Source organism: Ovis canadensis, chromosome 1 (genome assembly GCF_042477335.2).
Source record: "Ovis canadensis isolate MfBH-ARS-UI-01 breed Bighorn chromosome 1, ARS-UI_OviCan_v2, whole genome shotgun sequence".
NCBI lineage: Eukaryota > Metazoa > Chordata > Mammalia > Artiodactyla > Bovidae > Ovis > Ovis canadensis.
In genome coordinates, this window is record NC_091245.1 from 276,441,446 (window position 1) to 276,459,818 (window position 18,373).

General features: G+C 38.3%; 1 protein-coding gene across 8 annotated transcripts in view; it reads right to left on the reverse strand.

The window, feature by feature from the left end:
- Positions 1-18,373, reverse strand: part of ANKRD28 (ankyrin repeat domain 28) — a 213,084-nt gene that overhangs the window by 108,766 nt on the left and 85,945 nt on the right. For 3 of the 8 annotated variants that reach the window (XM_069568331.1, XM_069568377.1, XM_069568341.1), the window contains exon 2: positions 14,228-14,311. In XM_069568331.1, the coding sequence (XP_069424432.1) occupies positions 14,228-14,311 (84 nt within the window). Of the gene's footprint in view, positions 1-14,227; positions 14,312-15,439; positions 17,207-18,373 lie in introns of those variants that run through there. The other 5 variants (XM_069568366.1, XM_069568358.1, XM_069568322.1 and 2 more) reach the window with 5 other exon arrangements.

An 18,373-nucleotide genomic window follows, 5' to 3' on the forward strand; every position in this document is an offset into this window, starting at 1 on the left:
AGAGGAAACCGAGATCAAATTGCCAACAGCCATCAGATGACAGAAAAAGCAAGACGGTTCCAGAAAAACATCTACTTCTGCTTTATTCACTATGCCAAAGCCTTTGACTGTATGGATCACAACAAACTGTGGAAAATTCTCTAATAAGAGATGAGAATACCAGATCACCTTACTTGCCTCCTGAGAAATCTGTATGCAGGTAAAGAAGCAACAGTTAGAACCAGATATGGAACAACAGACTGCTTCCAAATTGGGAAAGGAGTATATCAAGGCTGTATATTGTCACCGTGATTATTTAACTTACACGCAGAATACATCATGCAAAATGCTGGGCTGGATGAAGCACAAGTTGGAATCAAAACTGCCGGGAGAAATACCAATAACCTCAGATATGCAGATGACACCACCCTTATGGCAGAAAGCGAAGAGGATCTAAAGAGTCTCTTGATGAGTGAAAGAGGAGAGTGAAAAAGCTGGCTTAAAACTCAACACTCAAAAAACGAAGATCATGGCATCCATCCTGTCCCATCACTTTATGGTAAATAGAAGGTGAAAAAATGGCAACAGTGACAGATTTTATTTTCTTGGGCTCCAAAATCACTGCAGATGGTGACTGCAGCCATGAAATTAAAAGACGCTTACTCCTTGGCTAAGACCAGCCTAGACAGCATATTAAAAAGCAGAGACATCACTTTGACAACAAAGGTCCATCTAGTCAAAGCTACGGTTTTTCCAGTAGTCATGTATGAACATGAGAGTTGGACCATAAAGAAAGCTGAGCATCGAAGAACTGACGCTTCTGAACTGTGGTGTTGGAGAAGACTCTTGAGAGTTCCTTGGACTACAAGGATTTCAAACCAGTCCATCCTGAAGGAAATCAGTCCTTAATATTCATTGGAAGGACTGATGCTGAAGATGAAGCTCCAATATTCTGGCTACCTGATGCAAAGAACCAACTCATGTGAAAAGACCCTGATGCTGTGTAAGATTGAAGGCAGGAGGAGAAGGGGACGACAGAGGATGAGATGGTTGGCATCACTGACTGGATGGGCATGAGTCTGAGCAAGCTCCAGGAGTTGGTGATGGACAGGGAAGCCTGGTGTGCTGCAGTCCATGGGGTCACAAAGAGTCAGACACAACTGAGCAACTCAACAGAACTGAACATATAGTTAGTCCTTTGTATACCTGGATCATATATACTTGAGAAAAACAATTCCAGACAGTTCCCAGGCCAGCAGCTATGTATAGCATTTACATTGTATTTACAACTATTTATACAGTATTTATTCTGTATTAGATATTGTGAGTCATCTAGAGATGATTTAAAGTATATGGGAGGATGTATATGGGTTATACAAATGGCATATACTACTATTTCATACAAGGATCTTGTTGATCATCCACAGATTCTGGCTACCTGGCAGATGAGATAGGGTAACAGTGGGGAGTTCCTAGAACCAATACTCTACCAATGAGGGATGACTATACTGGGTCTAAACATAGAGAATTCAAACAAACTGTCTATCTCCAGAGAGTTACTGAACACGACACAACTAAAGTAAGACGCTACGAAGCAGATCAGAGTAATACAGCCATCTAATCAGGGTGACAGAATACCACCCGGGGGAGCAGGAAAGGTGCTCCATCAAAAGAGATGCTTAAACCTCATATTAATTTTGTATTACGGCGTAAGAAATGACCGTTAAGTACAGCAGCTTAAAGCAATAATCATCTACTGGTTAGAGTTCTGTCGGGTAGAAGTCCAGGTATGGTGTTGGCTGGGTTCTTTGCTGAGGGTAGCTGGTAAAGTTGGAACCAAGGTGTCAATGGGCTGTGCTCACAAAAGGAGGCCTAAGGAAGAATTCACTTCCAAGGCTCATTCAGGCAAAATCTGGTTCCTGCGGTTGTGAGACTGAAGTTCCAATCTTCCTTCCTGTCAACCAGAAGGTTCCTTCCTTCTGCTCCCATAGACAATCGTTGACCTGTGGCCCCTCCATCTTTAAAACCAACAACAGAGAATCTGTCTCATATCACATTCCTTACTCCCTTTGTTTCTGACTCTAGACCCAGATTTAAACAGTTCACGTCATTAGGTCAGGCCCACCCAGCTAATCTCACCTTTAGAAAGTCAACTGTGCTGGATGTCATAAACTCACACGAGTGCCATCCTATCGTACTTACAGTACCGGGGATTCTACAGGATATGTGCACCAGGAAATGAGGGCTTTGTGGACCACTGGAAGCACCCTGACTGACACGAGCTGCGACTTGTAGGATGAACAGAAATGGGAGGCAAGACAGAGAGAGCGGGGAGCAGTGTGGGCACAGCTGACCCCCCGAGTCGGGACAGAGCATCAGCAACATGGGGAAAGGCATGTATGACGGTCTCCCCAGGACCCAGCACAGCTGACAGCACCTCGTTGTTAAGGGAGTGAACCAGCATACCAAATTACATCAAGTTAGACTACCAAATATTTACTAAGCGTTGGCTCAGATGGTAAAGCATCTGTCTACAATGCCGGAGACCCAGGTTCAATCCCTGGGTCAGGAAGATCCCCTGGAGAAGGAAATGGCAATCCACTCCAGTACTATTGCCTGGAAAATCCCACGGACAGAGGAGCTTGGTAGGTTACAGTCCATGGGGTCGCAAAGAGTCGGACACGACTGAGCGACTTTGCTTCTACATACTTACAGCTACAAGAGAAAAGCTAAGAGATTTGTTCTAATCCTAAGTCACTGGGCAGAAACAGGGGTGAGAAGCCAGTGCGGACAACACGGACAGAAAACGGAACTGGACATTAAGAACATGAGGCTCTTACGCTATCTCTGCTAAATGCAAGTGACCACATCAAACTCCAGGGGTCTTAGCCGAAAGACATAACTACTACACCTCCAAAACCCCTTTCCAGTGCTATCTATCTTACACAATGGAAGGCTTGATTCTTGCCCTGGAGCAAATTCTATTTAAGAAGTTTTGAATCTAGTTTTAATTCATGTTGTAATCTAGATATTGCTCTATCAGTAGTAATATTAAAATGACAAGTCCACAGAGCATCCTAAACATTGAATTTACTCTCTGGTGTACGCATTTAGCAGCAATCAGATATTCCTAGGCTAAGGCTTACTTGCTTTTCATTAAAAAGAAAGAAAGAAAGAAAAAAACACCAAGATTCCGTATCAATAAGAGTAAGAGGAGGCAAAGGTAATGCCATCTATGAATGGGCAATTTTAATTATCAGATACAACACAATTGTTTCAAAAACTAATGGAGAGAAATTCTTTTTCAAAAAGACTGCTGGACTATCATAGAAAATTGCCATTCCACAAAATATGTAAGGTGCAAGTGTGAAAACACTCACTGGAATGTCAGCTGTTTCAATCAGTAAAATGCTTCTTAATGGCTTTTTACAGAGCTAAGTATATTTTTAATAGGCATATTTCCCTGAGCTGAAGAGACAGAGCTGGCAGTCTGGGGAGAAAACTGGGATAAGAGTTCTCAGGGCAGAGTATCAGAGTGGAGAGATGATACAAAAAGAGAATCCTAAAGACCTGCAGAATATCCTTTGTGCTAAGAACTGAGCAGCACATGTGCAAGGGACTTTTAACGAGTGGAGACTTGTGAAAAGAACCACCCAAAATGACTAAAGCAGTGCTTTTCAATCTTTTTTTCTTTATCACTTGAACCCAAGAGACTTTTTAGATGACTCTTTCTTAATTGCCTTGAGGAAATTTTAATGACTGTGTACCTAATTTATGTTCTTTGGCCCTTGGGAGGGCCACGAATTATTGTAATATGAAAGACTTTTCACACACACTCATGCATCCCAACAAAAAACACAATTTGGAGGTGATAAGGAAATGGCAACCCACTCCAGTATTCTTGCTTAGAGAACCCCATGGACAGTGGGGCCTGGCGGGCTACAGTCCATGGGTTCAGAGTTGGACACGATGAAGTGACTTAGCACAGCACCACATATCATCGCCAACAGGAATGCACGCATCAGAGGAGACAGTACTCAGTCTTCACACAGGGAACCGTGTACTGTTCCTACCAGCCAGGCTTGAGAAACTTACCACTCCCAGAGCCTTGGGCAATGTACTCAGGAAAAATTACCTCAGGAGTGGGGAAAAATTATCCTACTTTGAAATTAAACAACATTTATAGTAGGAACAAAATGTGTGAGATATGGACAAATCTGAAAAAAAAAAAAAAAATGTAATGGACATGAGTTTGAGCAAACTCCGGGAGATAGTGAAGGACAGAGGAGCCTGGCGTGCTACAGTTCACAAAGAGTCAGACCTGACTCAGTGAATGAACAACAATAAAACTTTTAGAAGATAGGAGAAAATCTATGTGATGCTGAGATAGAGACTTTTTTTTTTACATACCCAAACCAAAATCCATAAAAGAATAAATTGAGAAACTGGATATCATCAAATTCTTAAACCTCTGCTCTCCAAACACACTCATAAGACTGAAAATAGAGCCACAGATTGAGGATTTGTGGTCAGAACATATAAAGAGCTCTCAAAACTCAAGAGTCTATCTAGTAAGACAAAATATTACCAAAAACATTTGAAAAGACATTTCCCAAAGGATATAAAGACTCCCTAGGAGCAATGAAAAGATGCTCAACATCATGAGTTATCTCAGAAATGTAAATCAAAGCTACAGTGAGATACTCATCTATTAGAATGTTTAAGATTAGAAAATACTAATCATACCAAACATTGGTGGGATGTGGAAAAAATTGGAATTCTCAGTCCTGTTAGTGGGAATGTACAATGGTTGATCCAGTTTGGAAACAGTTGGCAGTTTCTTAAAAAGTGAAACATACACCTACCATATGGTCCAACCATTCTGCCACTAGGTATTTACCCAAGAGAAAGGAAAGCATATGTTCATACAAAGACTTGTAGACATACCTTCAAAGCAGCTTTATTTGTAACAAATAAAAAAAAAATCCCTCATGAACAGGTGAGTAGATAAACAAATTGTGTATATCAATACAAATGAATACTATTCAGCAACAGAAAGGAATGAACTATTAGCATAAGCCTCAAGATGGATGAATTTCAGAACACTTATGCTGAGTTAAAGGAGCTAGACGGAAGAAGGACCTATCGTATAAAGCATTCAAGTTAATCTATCGTGACACAAAGTAGATTAGAGGTCAGGGGCAAATAGAATCTTTTGAGAATAAGAGGAATGTTAACTATCTTGACTGTGCTGATGGTTTCACAGGCGTACACCCATATCAAAACTTATAAAATTGTACACTTCAAATATATGTAACTTACTGCATGTCAATTATATCTCAATAAAATTTAAAAATAGACTGAGGCACTAATTGAGACTTATCAGAGCAATTAGCAAGTTCAGCTCAGTCTGCAATTCAGGACACAATCTAAGACATTGTTGTTATATAATTATCATTATTTATCTACCGCCAATTTATATAAACATGTCCATTAAAATTGCTTCAAATAAAGAACTTACAGAACATTTAGTCTATTTGGGAAGCTGATAATATATTTACAGTAACTCATAATAAATTCCAATATTATGAAAGTTTTGCTAGCATGTGCTCACCTTGGGTCAGCCTACACTGTCTATGAAGTGTGTGTGCATATGTGCTCAGTTGTGTCCGACTTTGCAGCCCATGGACTGTAGCCCACAAGGCTTCTCTGCCCATGGGACTCTCCAGGCAAGAATACTGGAGTGGGTTGCCATTTCCTCCTCCAGATGATCTTGCTGACCCAGGGACTAAACCCACGTCTCCCACACTGCAGGCAGAGTCTTTGCCACTAAGTCACCAGGGAAGCCCCATCTATGGAGTATGTATCTCCCTAAATAAACCTTTCACTTTAAAAAAAAAATTAAATAAATAAAAATTCTGCTTGCTCATTAGAATTTTTCTTTACTTGGTGAATTTATCTCATTTATTACCAATCAGCAAGACTAAAAATAACTCAAATGTCCTCTAAGAGGGGGACTGATTAAATACTCATAAACACATAACGGCAGAACTATGTGAATATAAGGAATAAGGAAGCTCTCTCTAGGCTAACTAGTATGGACTAATTCTCCAAATACATTGGGAATTAAAAAAAAAGGAAAAATGGGGAAACATATTTGTTAAATAAAAAGCAGTTAGTGGAATAGAGAGATAAGTCACCATCAGAGATAAGTCATCATCAGTTTCTAGCTACAAAAACTGCTGGTTTCATTGGACAAAACTTTCTTTGTTTCAGGCCTATCATAATAAGACATTCACAGACAACGACATGGAACATATGCTCATTTATGGATTCTGGAGGAAAGCTGAACACTGGTAAAGAAACTTTGAAAGTCTGAGGCTGAAACCTAGAAGCACTAGCAAGAACAGAGGAGAGGCGCAGCATTTAGGGATGGAGAAACTACAGGTGGCCCTCTCAAGGGTGGGAGCGAAGCTGGCTCTTCTCTCGGTCCTTCCCTGTTTTACCTCATGCTCAGTGGAAGCCAGCTGGGAACCGTGTGGGTACACGTGAGATGGGGGTTTGTGGGCTCCAATACTAATTACTGTAAAGAGCTGCAAAAGACTAGGCACACAAAAACGTTTTGGGGACAGAGAGTACACGTAATAACCTTAAGTAACAGAGAGGAGGTTGTTAAAAACCTCTTCCAGAACATGAACAGCTTGGTGTACTGACAGCCAGCAGAGGCACTGTGTGGTCACCAGAAGGATTTATTAAAGATTAGGGCACTTCTTGGTAATTTCTAGAAAAGGCTAGAGAACAGTGAAGAATGAGGGTGGGTAGAATTCAGGCAATTTGTGTAAACTTACAGTTTACTATTTTGTGTGAACTGCCAACAATCTTATTACAATAATACTGAAAACAAATGATCTGCTTGTGTGATGTATGTACACATATATGCAGATGTATGTATTTGCCAAACAACTTCATCTGACAGAGTAAAGCAACCTCATTTCCATGATCCCAGAAAGTATTTTTTGAAAGCTTAACAGACATCAATATTTTTAAGACTACTTTGGCAAAATCAATCCTAAAAATTTTTCAATAAAAAAGTACATCTAAATTTAGAAACCAATATGCAAAATATACAAGGCAGCATTTTCAAAATTATCAAGCTTATATGATACAGGCAAGATCTACTGACTAGTTCTTAACGACTCTTCTGAGTTTAAAAAGGGTCACAGTCATAGAATTCATAATCTAAGACTTCCTCTGATTTAAACACTTTTAAAAGCACTGTTGGCTGGATTATAATTACCCCTGGTTTGATACTACTTTGAATGACATTTTTATCCAGCCAAAAACTATGGCACTAAAGGAGGCTTGTTTATTCACTTATTTGCAATGCTAAAATTTACCAGTATTTGATTATGAAATTTAGGATTACATTTGTATACAGAATGTGGACATAACTTTTAGGGGAAAGAAAATCCATTTTTTTAAACTATTACTGTTTTATGGCACTATTTGGCAAAAGAAACAAATATCTTGAATTTACTTTTTAATTTCCCCAGGTTCTGTCAAAACTGCTGCCACTGCTGCTGCTAAGTCGCTTCAGTCGTGTCCAACTCTGTACGACCCCACAGAGAGCAGCCCACCAGGCTCTGCCATCCCTGGGATTCTTCAGGCAAGGACACTGGAGTGGGTTGCCATTTCCTTCTCCAATGCATGAAAGTGAAAAGTGAAAGTCAAGTCGCTCAGTCATGTCCGACTCTTCGAGACTCCATGGACCGCAGCCCACCAGGCTCCTCCGCCCATGGGATTTTCCAGGCAAGAGTACTACATAGGTTCAAATTCCTGTTCTGCTAAATACTTCCTGAGTTTTAGTTTTGTCACCTATTGCTGGGATGGAAATGTCAACCTACCAACTTTACAAGATTGTTGTGTGAGTTACAGCAAGTAACCGTAAAAAGGTTTAGGCACACTGCTGCCTCTGAAATACAAACTCAATAATTAACACCAATTTATATCACTCTGGATAGAAAAAAACAATTCTTGCTTGTGGAAAATTTTCCAATAAAGTCATACCTTTTCTCTGAAATGTGTAATTAATATTTCAAATTATTTGGGCTCCATAATATGTCATTAAATTCTGATAATACTAGGGAAAGGTATTATTATTATTGCCATATAAATCTGAAAACACAAATGAAAACTTCTGGACAAAAGCAGGAGATCATTCGTCTGACATTTTTAGAGCCTCACAAGTTTAAGTTTAGGGTGTGAAGAAAACCATGAGGGCCATTAATGTAAACCTACACGTTTTACAACAAAAAAAGTGAGTCCTAAAGAGTCAAATGGATTTGTGGCTCAGCTGGTAAAGAATCTGCCTGCAATGCAGGAGACCTGGGTTTGATTCCTGGGTTGGGATGATCCCCTGGAGAAGAGGAAAGACTACCCACTCCAATATTCTGGCCTGGAGAATTGCATGGACTGTATAGTCCATGGGGTCACAAAGGGTCGGACACAACTGAGCAACTTTCACTTTCACAATAAGGGTGACAGAAGCACTTAGACCTTTCAAATTATATTCCTGTTCAGATAATAATCTTGTAAACTGTTCTTTACATTGTTGCTGTTCAGTTGCTCAGTCATATTCAACTCTTTGCGACCCCATGGACAGCAGCACACCAGGCTTCCCTGTCCTTCTTGTCTCCCAGTTTGCTCAAACTTACAGCCATTCAGTCAATATGCCATCCAACCATCTCATCCTCTGTCACCCCTTTCTCCTTCTACCCTCAATCTTTCCAGCATTAAGGTATTTTCCAATGCATCAGCTCTTTGCATCAGCTGGCCTGGACAGAGTTACTGAAGCTTCAGCTTCAGCATCAGTCCTTCCAGTGACTATTCAGGGTTGATTTCCTTTAGGATGGACTGGTTGGATCTCCTTGCTATCCTAGGGACTGTCAAGTCTTCTCCAGCACCACAGTTCAAAAGCATCAGTTCTTTTTTTTTTTTTTTTTTTTAATATTTGAGACTTGGTACATATTCAAAGTTAAAATAACTCCAACTTTTATAGCTATACATATTGTTTTTAAAGCAACTTAATATATTTTAAATTTCATATATACACTCTCAAAGGTTCTTCAGGTGAGGTATGTAAACACTGTCTAATGAAAATTTTTCAATGTTTCAAACCAACAAATTCACAGCATACATTGAATTTTCATCCATAACAGACACAGTATTTTCCTACACTCACTAACATAGTGGAAATCCAGGCCCAAGGGAAACATGCTGATCACCAGATTACCATTTGCAGGATTTCTCATGTCACTACTTTTGACAAGACCATCTTCACACAGGTCAGGAGCACACACATGGTACCAGGAAGGAGCGAGGCCCTCTGGAGACTGTCCTTGGGCAACTCACAAGACAGCACACCTGAACAGCTACGAGACTGACCTCGGCAAGGACAACAAAAAGCATCAATTCTTCAGTGCTCAGCCTTTTTATGGTCCAACTTTCACATATGTACATCACTAATGGAAGAACCATAGCTTGACTATACTGACCTTTGTCAGCAAAGTGATGACTCTGCTTTTTAATATGCTGTCTGCTGCTGCTGCTGCTGCTGCTAAGTCACTTCAGTCGTGTCCGACTCTGTGTGACCCCATAGACGAGAGCCCACCAGGCTCCACCATCCCTGGGATTCTCCAGGCGAGAACACTGGCGTGGGTTGCCATTTCCTTCTCCAGTGCATGAAAGTGAAAAGTGAAAGTGAAGTCGCTCAGTTGTGTCTGACTCTTTGCAGACCCCATGGACGGCAGCCTACCAGGCTCCTCCGTCCATGGGATTTTCCAGGCAAGAGTACTGGAGTGGGGTGCCATTGCCTTCTCCAAATATGCTGTCTAGGTTTGCCATAGCTTTTCTTCCAAAGAACAAGCGTCTTTTAATTTCATGGCTGCAGTAACCATCTGCAGTGATTTTAGAGCCCAAGAAAATAAAGTCTCTCACTATTTCCACTGTTTCCCCATCTATTTGCCATGAAGGGAAGGGACCAGATACAATGATCTTCATTTTTTTTGAGTTTTAAGCCAGCTTTTCACTCTCCTCTTTCACTTTCATCAAGAGGCTCTTTACTTTCTCTTCACTTTCTGCCATTAGGGTAGTGTCATCTGCATATCTGAGGTTACCGGTATTTTTCGTGGTGATCCTGATTCCAGCTTGTGTTTCATCCAGCCCCGCACCTGGCATATAATGAGCAGGGTGACAATATACAGCCTTCATGTTCTCCTTTCTGAATTCTGAACCAGTTCATTGTTCCATGACCAATTCTAACTGTAGTTTCTTGACCTGCATACAGATTTCACAGGAGGCAGGTATGGTGGTCTGGTATTTCCACCTTTTAAGAAAATTTTCCACAGTTTGTTGTGATCCACACAGTCAAAGGCTTTAGCATAGTCAATGAAACAGCTTTTTCTGGAATCCTCTTGCTTTTTCTATGATCCAGTGGATGCTGGCAATTTGATCTCTGGTTCCCCTGCCTTTTCTAAATCCAGCTGGTACATCTAGAAGTTTTTTGTTCATATACTGTTGAAACCTAGCTAAAGGATTTTGAGCATTACTTTACTAGCATGTGAGATGAGTGCAACTGTGCGGTAGTTTGAGCATTCCTTGGCATTGCCTTTCTTTGGGATTGGAATGAAAACTGACCTTTTCCAGTTCTGAGGCCACTGCTGAGTTTTCCAAATTTGCTGGCATATTGAGTGCAGCACTTTCACAGCATCATCTTTTAGGACTGGAAATGGCTCAGCTGGAATTCCATCACCTCCACTAGCTTTGTTCGTAGATGAGATTCCTAAGGCCCACTAGACTTCACACTCTAAGATGTTTGGCTCTAGGCGAGTGATCACACCATATTGGTTATCTGGGTCATTAAGATCTGTTTTATACAGTTCTTCTGTGTATTCTTGCCACCTCTTCTTAATATTTTCTGCCTCTGTTAGGTCCATACTGCTTCTGTCCTTTAGTGTACCCATCTTTGCATGAAATGTTCCCTTGGTATCTCAAATTTTCTTAGAGAGTTCTCTAGTCTTTCCCATTCTATTGTTTTCCTCTCTTTCTTTGCATTGTTCACTGCAGAACGTCCACTTGAGAAGAGACACAAAAGGCAACAGAGGAGAGGAAAGATACACCCACCTGAATGCAGAGTTCCAAAGAACAGCAAGGAGAGATAAGAAAGCCTTCTTAAATTCTTTAAATTATGACTATCAAGCTTCCTTTGAATTTTTGTTTTTAACTGTTTTACCTATTTGGCATACAGTGCTTCTTCCACATCCGAGTGACCTATTTTTCTAAAAGTTTGCTATTCCAACTGTTTTTAGGCAATCAAAAATCTTCTACTAGGTTACCTAGCCAAACAACTATTCCCTTTATTCCTTCCTGAAAACGCTGATTTTCTCCAGATAGAAATATAATCACTGAGGATAAGCTGCTACTCTCATGCCACAGGATGAACCTGGTGATGAACAATGACTTATCTAAACAAAAAGCTAATCCCATTCTACCTCTGCTGATGGACTGGTTTACAGTGGGCTGGTAACCAAGGAACCTCAGGAAGTTTTGTAGGGATTCTGAAAAAGATCTTTTGCTTGATTGAAGAAGAAAAAAAGGAAATTTACAGAGAACTTCCTTTGCCAGTTTCTCTGGCAGGATGCAGCAGGTATCCCTTCACCAGGAGGAGAAGCAGAGAGTCGCCCAGAGAAGCCCACCTAGGGCCACGATACTACTGTCTGAACCAACCCCCAAACACCCTGTTCTGGACTAAATTCCTGTATAAGCAACAAATTCCTGTATTTACTCAGATAATCAACCACTTGTGGGCCAAAGTCTCCAAAAAGAAAACTCCCATATCTTCTAGTGAAATCATCTCAGGTAGCTTCCACAATAAAAGACTTCCTTCTCAGACCAAATTATATGAATGCATAATATTTTTTATCAGTTTTTAAAAAATCAATTAGATACGTTACTAAGAAAGATGCTATTTAGTGGTCCATAGTATTCAATACTTCAGGATATGACTCAAGAAGCTAACCTAAATTAATAATGTTTATTTAACAGTATAGAGACAAATCTGAACTCTTTTACTCACTCTAAGAACAAAAGTAACTTTAAAAAATTTAAGTTTCAAAAAGATGTCATTCTCAAATACTCATCTGAATAAATTATTTTAGAAAACACCACTGTTGCACTGACATAAAGCTTAAAAATATTTTATTACCTATCTAGAATGAGTAGGTTTTATATTATAGAACAGTGTAAGTTTTATTACAAACATACACACTTGCCTCTTAAAATCCTATGCAATTCCTTATCATGAGGATAAAAATAAGGGTAAAAAATTGCCACCCTAAATTAGAAGGATAGCCAAAGACAACAAATATGATGATGACAATACTGTCAACTATCAAGAGTTACAAGAGAAAAGGAACCATTAAAAAACTGTCAAAACCCCATGAATCATTAAAGACAAAGTCTCCCTCAAGAAGGGTCTACTGATTTGAAACACTAACCAAGCTTTTAGTTCTAAGCTTGGTTCTATGTTTCAGACAAGAGATCAAGCTAGCAGATGTTAAGAAACAATATTTTAAAAGTAAGCAAAGAAAGGAATCTATAAGGAGAAAAGCAAAGACTAAAAGTCATAAAAGTTAAGAGGTCACACACTAGTTACAGACACAGAACGGTTTCTAAGGATATCACAGTGGAATAAACTGATTCTTAAAAACAATCTTTTGAGGATAAAACTTTTAAAATTTAAGATAATTTGATTATTATAGCAGAAAAGCAGTTGGCTATAATGAGGCTTTATAATGATAGAAATATTAACCATGGTTAGTAGGATTATAGACCAAACTTCCTCAATAAGATGAGATTTGTTAGAGTTCTGTTTAAAACAACAAAAAATAGTATATTAAATAGAACAAAATGCCTTTTTCTCCTTCTCCTAAGTGTATACCCCTACAATTATTTTGTCTTGAGTATACTCTCCAGGATACCCCAATTATATAAAGTAACCAGCACTTCATTTAAAATAAATCCTGAATGAGGTAGATGTTTCCAGTAAATATAAACTTAAACACAATGTTTAAGGGAAAAATGTAATAATAGCATTTTGGTTACATTTCAGAATGTGAGGATGAATCATTTTAGCTAACGATTCAAATTTACTCAGTTAATTCAACCTTAAAAAATAAGATACTTCTTATATCTACTTAACATCAAGTGGTCATGATACACTGTCCAAAAGAAGAGGGGAAAGATGAGTGCTGGAGATGAGGTGGCAGAACACGGCTTTCTTAGAACTGGCCAATCAATTCCAGGTCATCTGTTTTGCTGTTGCTATAGGGACCTTATGAATCACGACTTCTCCCTACTCTCCATCATTTAGAGAACTGAATCACGTATGAAAAAGATACTGAAAACATTAACTTCCAGTAAAAATATATACAGTAAAAAATTTGATGTTATTATAGTTAATTATGTATTTTCACCCACCTCAGCTTAGTAAATTAAAAAGTTTCGCCACTGGAGAAACATACACAGAATTAGCTACATAGCCACTCTCCAAAACTGTCCCTCACATCAGTCCTGAATGTTAAATCCACTGTATCTTTAAAAGTCTGAAGAACTTTCAAACAATGTTTTTATTTACTGTGATACCCAAATAGATGCATCTCTGTGTATAATGTTTACCATGATTACTTACAGAAAGCAATTTAACCTCAGAACCAAGTTAGATATATTATAAATTTAAGGCATGTCTCTTATTCTAAGTTCACAATAAAGAATCCTCATCTGAATATTTAACAGTGAAGTGTCATGATGTCTATAACTTACTTTCAAATGGGATTCAGAAAAAGAATAAATATATGTGTAGTATAAATATAACTTGTGTAAATATTGGAGAGAAAGCAAATACGGCAAATGTTATCAATGCTGGAGGTTATATGGCTATTCAAAGAAGTTTTTCAATTTTTCTGTGAAAAATTTCAAAGTAAAAGGTTGGGGGAACAAAAATCCTTCACTGACTCCTACTTGTCCTAGGTTTTAGTAATTACCCTGAATATACACGTCCAGTCCTTTCCTTTTTACCTCAAGACCTTTCTACCTTTGCTTAGAGAAACTTACAGAATTATGTTAGGTCTTTTAACAAAAATCAACTCTAGCAAAGTACGCTTCAAGGCTGGTATCAGTGAAACTGTTTTACCTGAAAGTTAACATCTTCTTTCTTAAATATTAGTGCTCGAACTTCATCAGGATCTCCATTAAATATAGCTTGCACCAGTGAGGGCTAAAATACAAGAGAGTAATAAAAACATTAATCACACCACAGGGATGATGCTAAAGCTATTTCCACATAACTTTTAAATCTAAGATTTTTCTTCCCTATCACAACAAAAATCACTTGGCTTTTGACACGAACCAAGTTTCATGAAGTCAAATCATATGAAAGTACAAGATTCCTCTGAAATCCCTGGAAAAAAGAGTAGGCCTAATTGAAAAAAAAAATCAATTCCACATGACCAAAATTAGGTAGTATTATAACCATAATTAGATTTTATATGAGTGGAAACCTTTTTTTATACAGATGGTAAAAAGAAAGTATCTTCCAAATAAATACAAGTGAGACATCTCAACACATACTTGCAGGACACAGCTCGTCAAACAGGCATTTGACAAGGAGCCCACAGAGGAAGCCTCTTTGAGCAGCTCTGTTCCGGGGACCCGAATAATTTGCATGAGTTAGCATTCCATGTGTAAAGATAAAAATCCAAAGAAAACCTGACAGCTGATGAAAATCATTATTATTCAAAGACCAAAAATTACTATAAATCTGAGTAACATGAAGAAGCAGACACATGCATGTCTAAATGTAACAAGTTCTTAATCAACGATATAGCCTCTCTGATAAGGTATCACATTATACTCTCAAACAAAAAGTTAATTGATAAGGTTTAAAAATAAAATTAAAGATGAAGTCTGATTCTTTCTCTGTAACAGCCCTGCATGTAAATATATAAAATTCACGACAGAGAAGGCTGTGTCTCGGTGTTGCTGACAACAGTCAACTTTCCTAAAACGTACAGTTCCTCATACTTGCTACATTAGTTTCTAAAACCACAAAGTAAAAACTGAAACATGGGTGCTGTAGCCTACTATCCTCAAATTATTTTTTAGACTCATTTTAAGAGATTAAGAGATAAAGTCTGAAATGTTACCGAAACATCTGAAAAAGTGAAAATAGGAAATGTGTGCATTTATACACAAGTAATATTACATCATACTCACACACCTATATTGCTTTCACTTGAGTTTTTAATGAAACTAGCGGAAATTAATTTGCATTTATTCTTAAAAAATAAAATTTACCCTGCTAGTTCAGTAAAAGATAGTAAACATATAAACTCTCGTATCTTACCAATACATTTCCCGAAGGTGGAGAATGTAGGGATTTATTTTCCTGTGGCAATTTAGAAATGAATGCAGGAGACTCATCTTCTACCTCCTCCAAAACAACAATACACACTCGACTCATTCGTTCTTTTAAAAAGCTGAATTCTAAGCTACGTGGTAAAAGTCACAGTTGGAAGAGCACAAGTAGCTTTTCCTCCTCTTCTGTACAGCACTTAGAATCATCCTCTAAAAAGCACAGCTGGTGTTTTTAAAGTTAACAAGCACTATCAGAAAAACTAAAGCTTAAAATTATAACTACATAACTCCCTAAAAAAAGAAAAAAAAAACCCCAATTCTATTATTTTCTGTCGGTTAACTGTAAAACTTAGAAGAAATTTCACATCAACATGTCAAGAACTAAAACTGAGTCCGGAATCAGCTCATTTAAAACTATTTTTCCGCTACCAAAATAGTCATATTACTACTCTGTTTTACAGAAATTCACTTGCATAAAAAGATCACTGTTCGGGTGATAGCACCACACACAACAGAATAAGACGAGAAGCAAGTGCTGAGACAGACGGTCACAGCGATGCCCACTCCTGCCTGCAAGGTCATAGTTACCAGCAGCTGGCTTGCTTATCATTGAAAATAAAATATAAAATCTCACTATTCGGTTTCCACTTCTAATTTGTCTTCACTTCTTCAGCTTCGCTGGTTTAATACAGATACTATCCAGAGGGAAAAAAAAAAAAACAAAAAACTACAGCTAGAGCTCTCAAAACGTTGCTCAGAGGTTGACAATTCTTTCTGTGTTTGAGAAAGAAAAAAAACAACACTCTGCATTAATAGCAAAGCTGCAGTACATTTACATGCAATGAGTCAGACCACAAGAGACAATAGGACTCTTGGTACTAGAATACGGCTTGATTAGTCCAGATATTCCATATAAGAGAGGAAAACAGTTAGCTTTATTCCCATCGACAGCACAGGAAAAGCAGAGTGTTCACTGCTCCTCCATCAGGCAGTGGTCTGTGGCTGCTTCAGCGAAAGGGCACAGGCACCAAGCAGACGCGGTGTTAGCGGAGAATCCTAACGGAACAGGCAGGCTGTGAAGGAATTAGAAGGCGTCTGAGCTCAAATTACGGCTTCAGGCTTTTCATTTTTAAAAAAGAGAGGGAGAAAACTCCAGTAGTTTATCATTCCAGTGTTTTCTTTGATCTCCACATGAATGCAGCTTCCATCAAAGAGTCTTCATTCAGAGGAAAAAACAGCAGACTGTGCATCTTCTCTGAGCCAACTACTTTATTCAGTCATCTGCCTCTGTGCCAATATAGTTTCCTTCCACTGTGAAAACCGCTACAGTTTTCCTTTTCAGTCGATTTCAGATGCTTTCCTGTTCCTCATATGATCTTACAAACCGCCACTGACACCTCTGAATGAGTAGTAAGTCCTTAAAAACCAGAGAACCTCAGGATCGGCCCCATTGAAGCATTCCAACTGAGCAACACTCTGAAGAGCAAGGACTGCAGAACCGCAGGGTGAAATGCCTAGTAATGCTCACATGTTTCACTTACCAGAGAGCTGAGCTACTGCTCCGGATGTGACTTCCTCTAGCAGGAGAAAAAAACGGTGCGTTTGGACAGCCTTCACAATTAGAAGGTTCATGCCAGTTCTGTGACTAATCCAGATCAAACTAAAAAATTCTATAACTGAAAAATGAGTGCGCTTTTAACATTTTCCACTAAAAGCCACAAGGAAATCTGGTGTACTGCCTCTGCTGACTAACAGTGGTTTTAGCAAGTAAACAATTCCAAACAGTTTAACTGCTTTCGTATGTTGCAATATGGCAAATGTTTAACCCTACAGTGACAGCTGCAGTGAGAATGCAGTGAACCCATGAAAGAACTAGAGATGGAGGAGCATTTCATGAGAACATAAATACCATAAGCCCAAGGTTTTCTGCCTATTTCCTCTAGACCATTTTTAATCTACTAGATGTATGTTATTTTCAAGAATGTAAAGAAGTTTACACAAAAGAAATTTAAGATTTACTAACAACTTGAGTTGTTAAATTCAGTCAACCAAATCATATTTTGAAAGAGAAAAATGAAAACCCCATATTGGAGAAATTCTAATTGTAAAATTCTACTAATCACTTGAATTTCACAAAAGAAATAATACTGTCTTCCCATCTGGATGTGGAACAAAGCCTTAAAATCTGTTGAATAGCTACATAAATCTATTCTTTCAAGTCCTTGGTAGTGAATTATCTATATGCCAAAAAGGCAAAGGGTTAACACAAAGCAAAGAATCTTCTCCCTCCCTATAAAAGTAATTATCCTGAAGCCACAAATAAGTGTCAAAAACAACCAATTTATAATTGGCTTTCTCCATTTCCTCCCCATTTCTTGGTTTTACTCAAGGATGGGGTTATTTTCCCACAGAAAAATGACAAAGAGAATACTATGATTCCGCCTCAATCTTTGTTTTCATCTGTCAACCAGCATTTTTATTAATAAACATAATAGCTATTCCTGTGCTAAATGTTACATTCTCATTTAATATTCACAATGGCCTTGCTACATTCCCATATGTAGAGAGAAAAAACAGACTTAGAAATTATTATATCCATAGTTGGCAAATTAGTAAAGCTGTACCTAATTGTAAACACATGCTCTTTCTAATCTACTCTGCTTCCACTGACTATACACATACAGTCTCATCAAAGAGTTCTGTGATCTATAACACCAGACTGCAAAAGTCATCTTAGGAGACAAACAATCTCAATGATTGTGAAAAGTTTAGGTAACAAAGTAACATACTATTTACTGCAATAATATTCCCAAACAAGTTATTTTTAAATAGGTTCTTCAGGGCTAATGTTACCTCACACACTTAAGTCAGTTGATTTATCAGAACACTAAAAAAAAAAAAAAAAAAAAATCCAGCATAATAT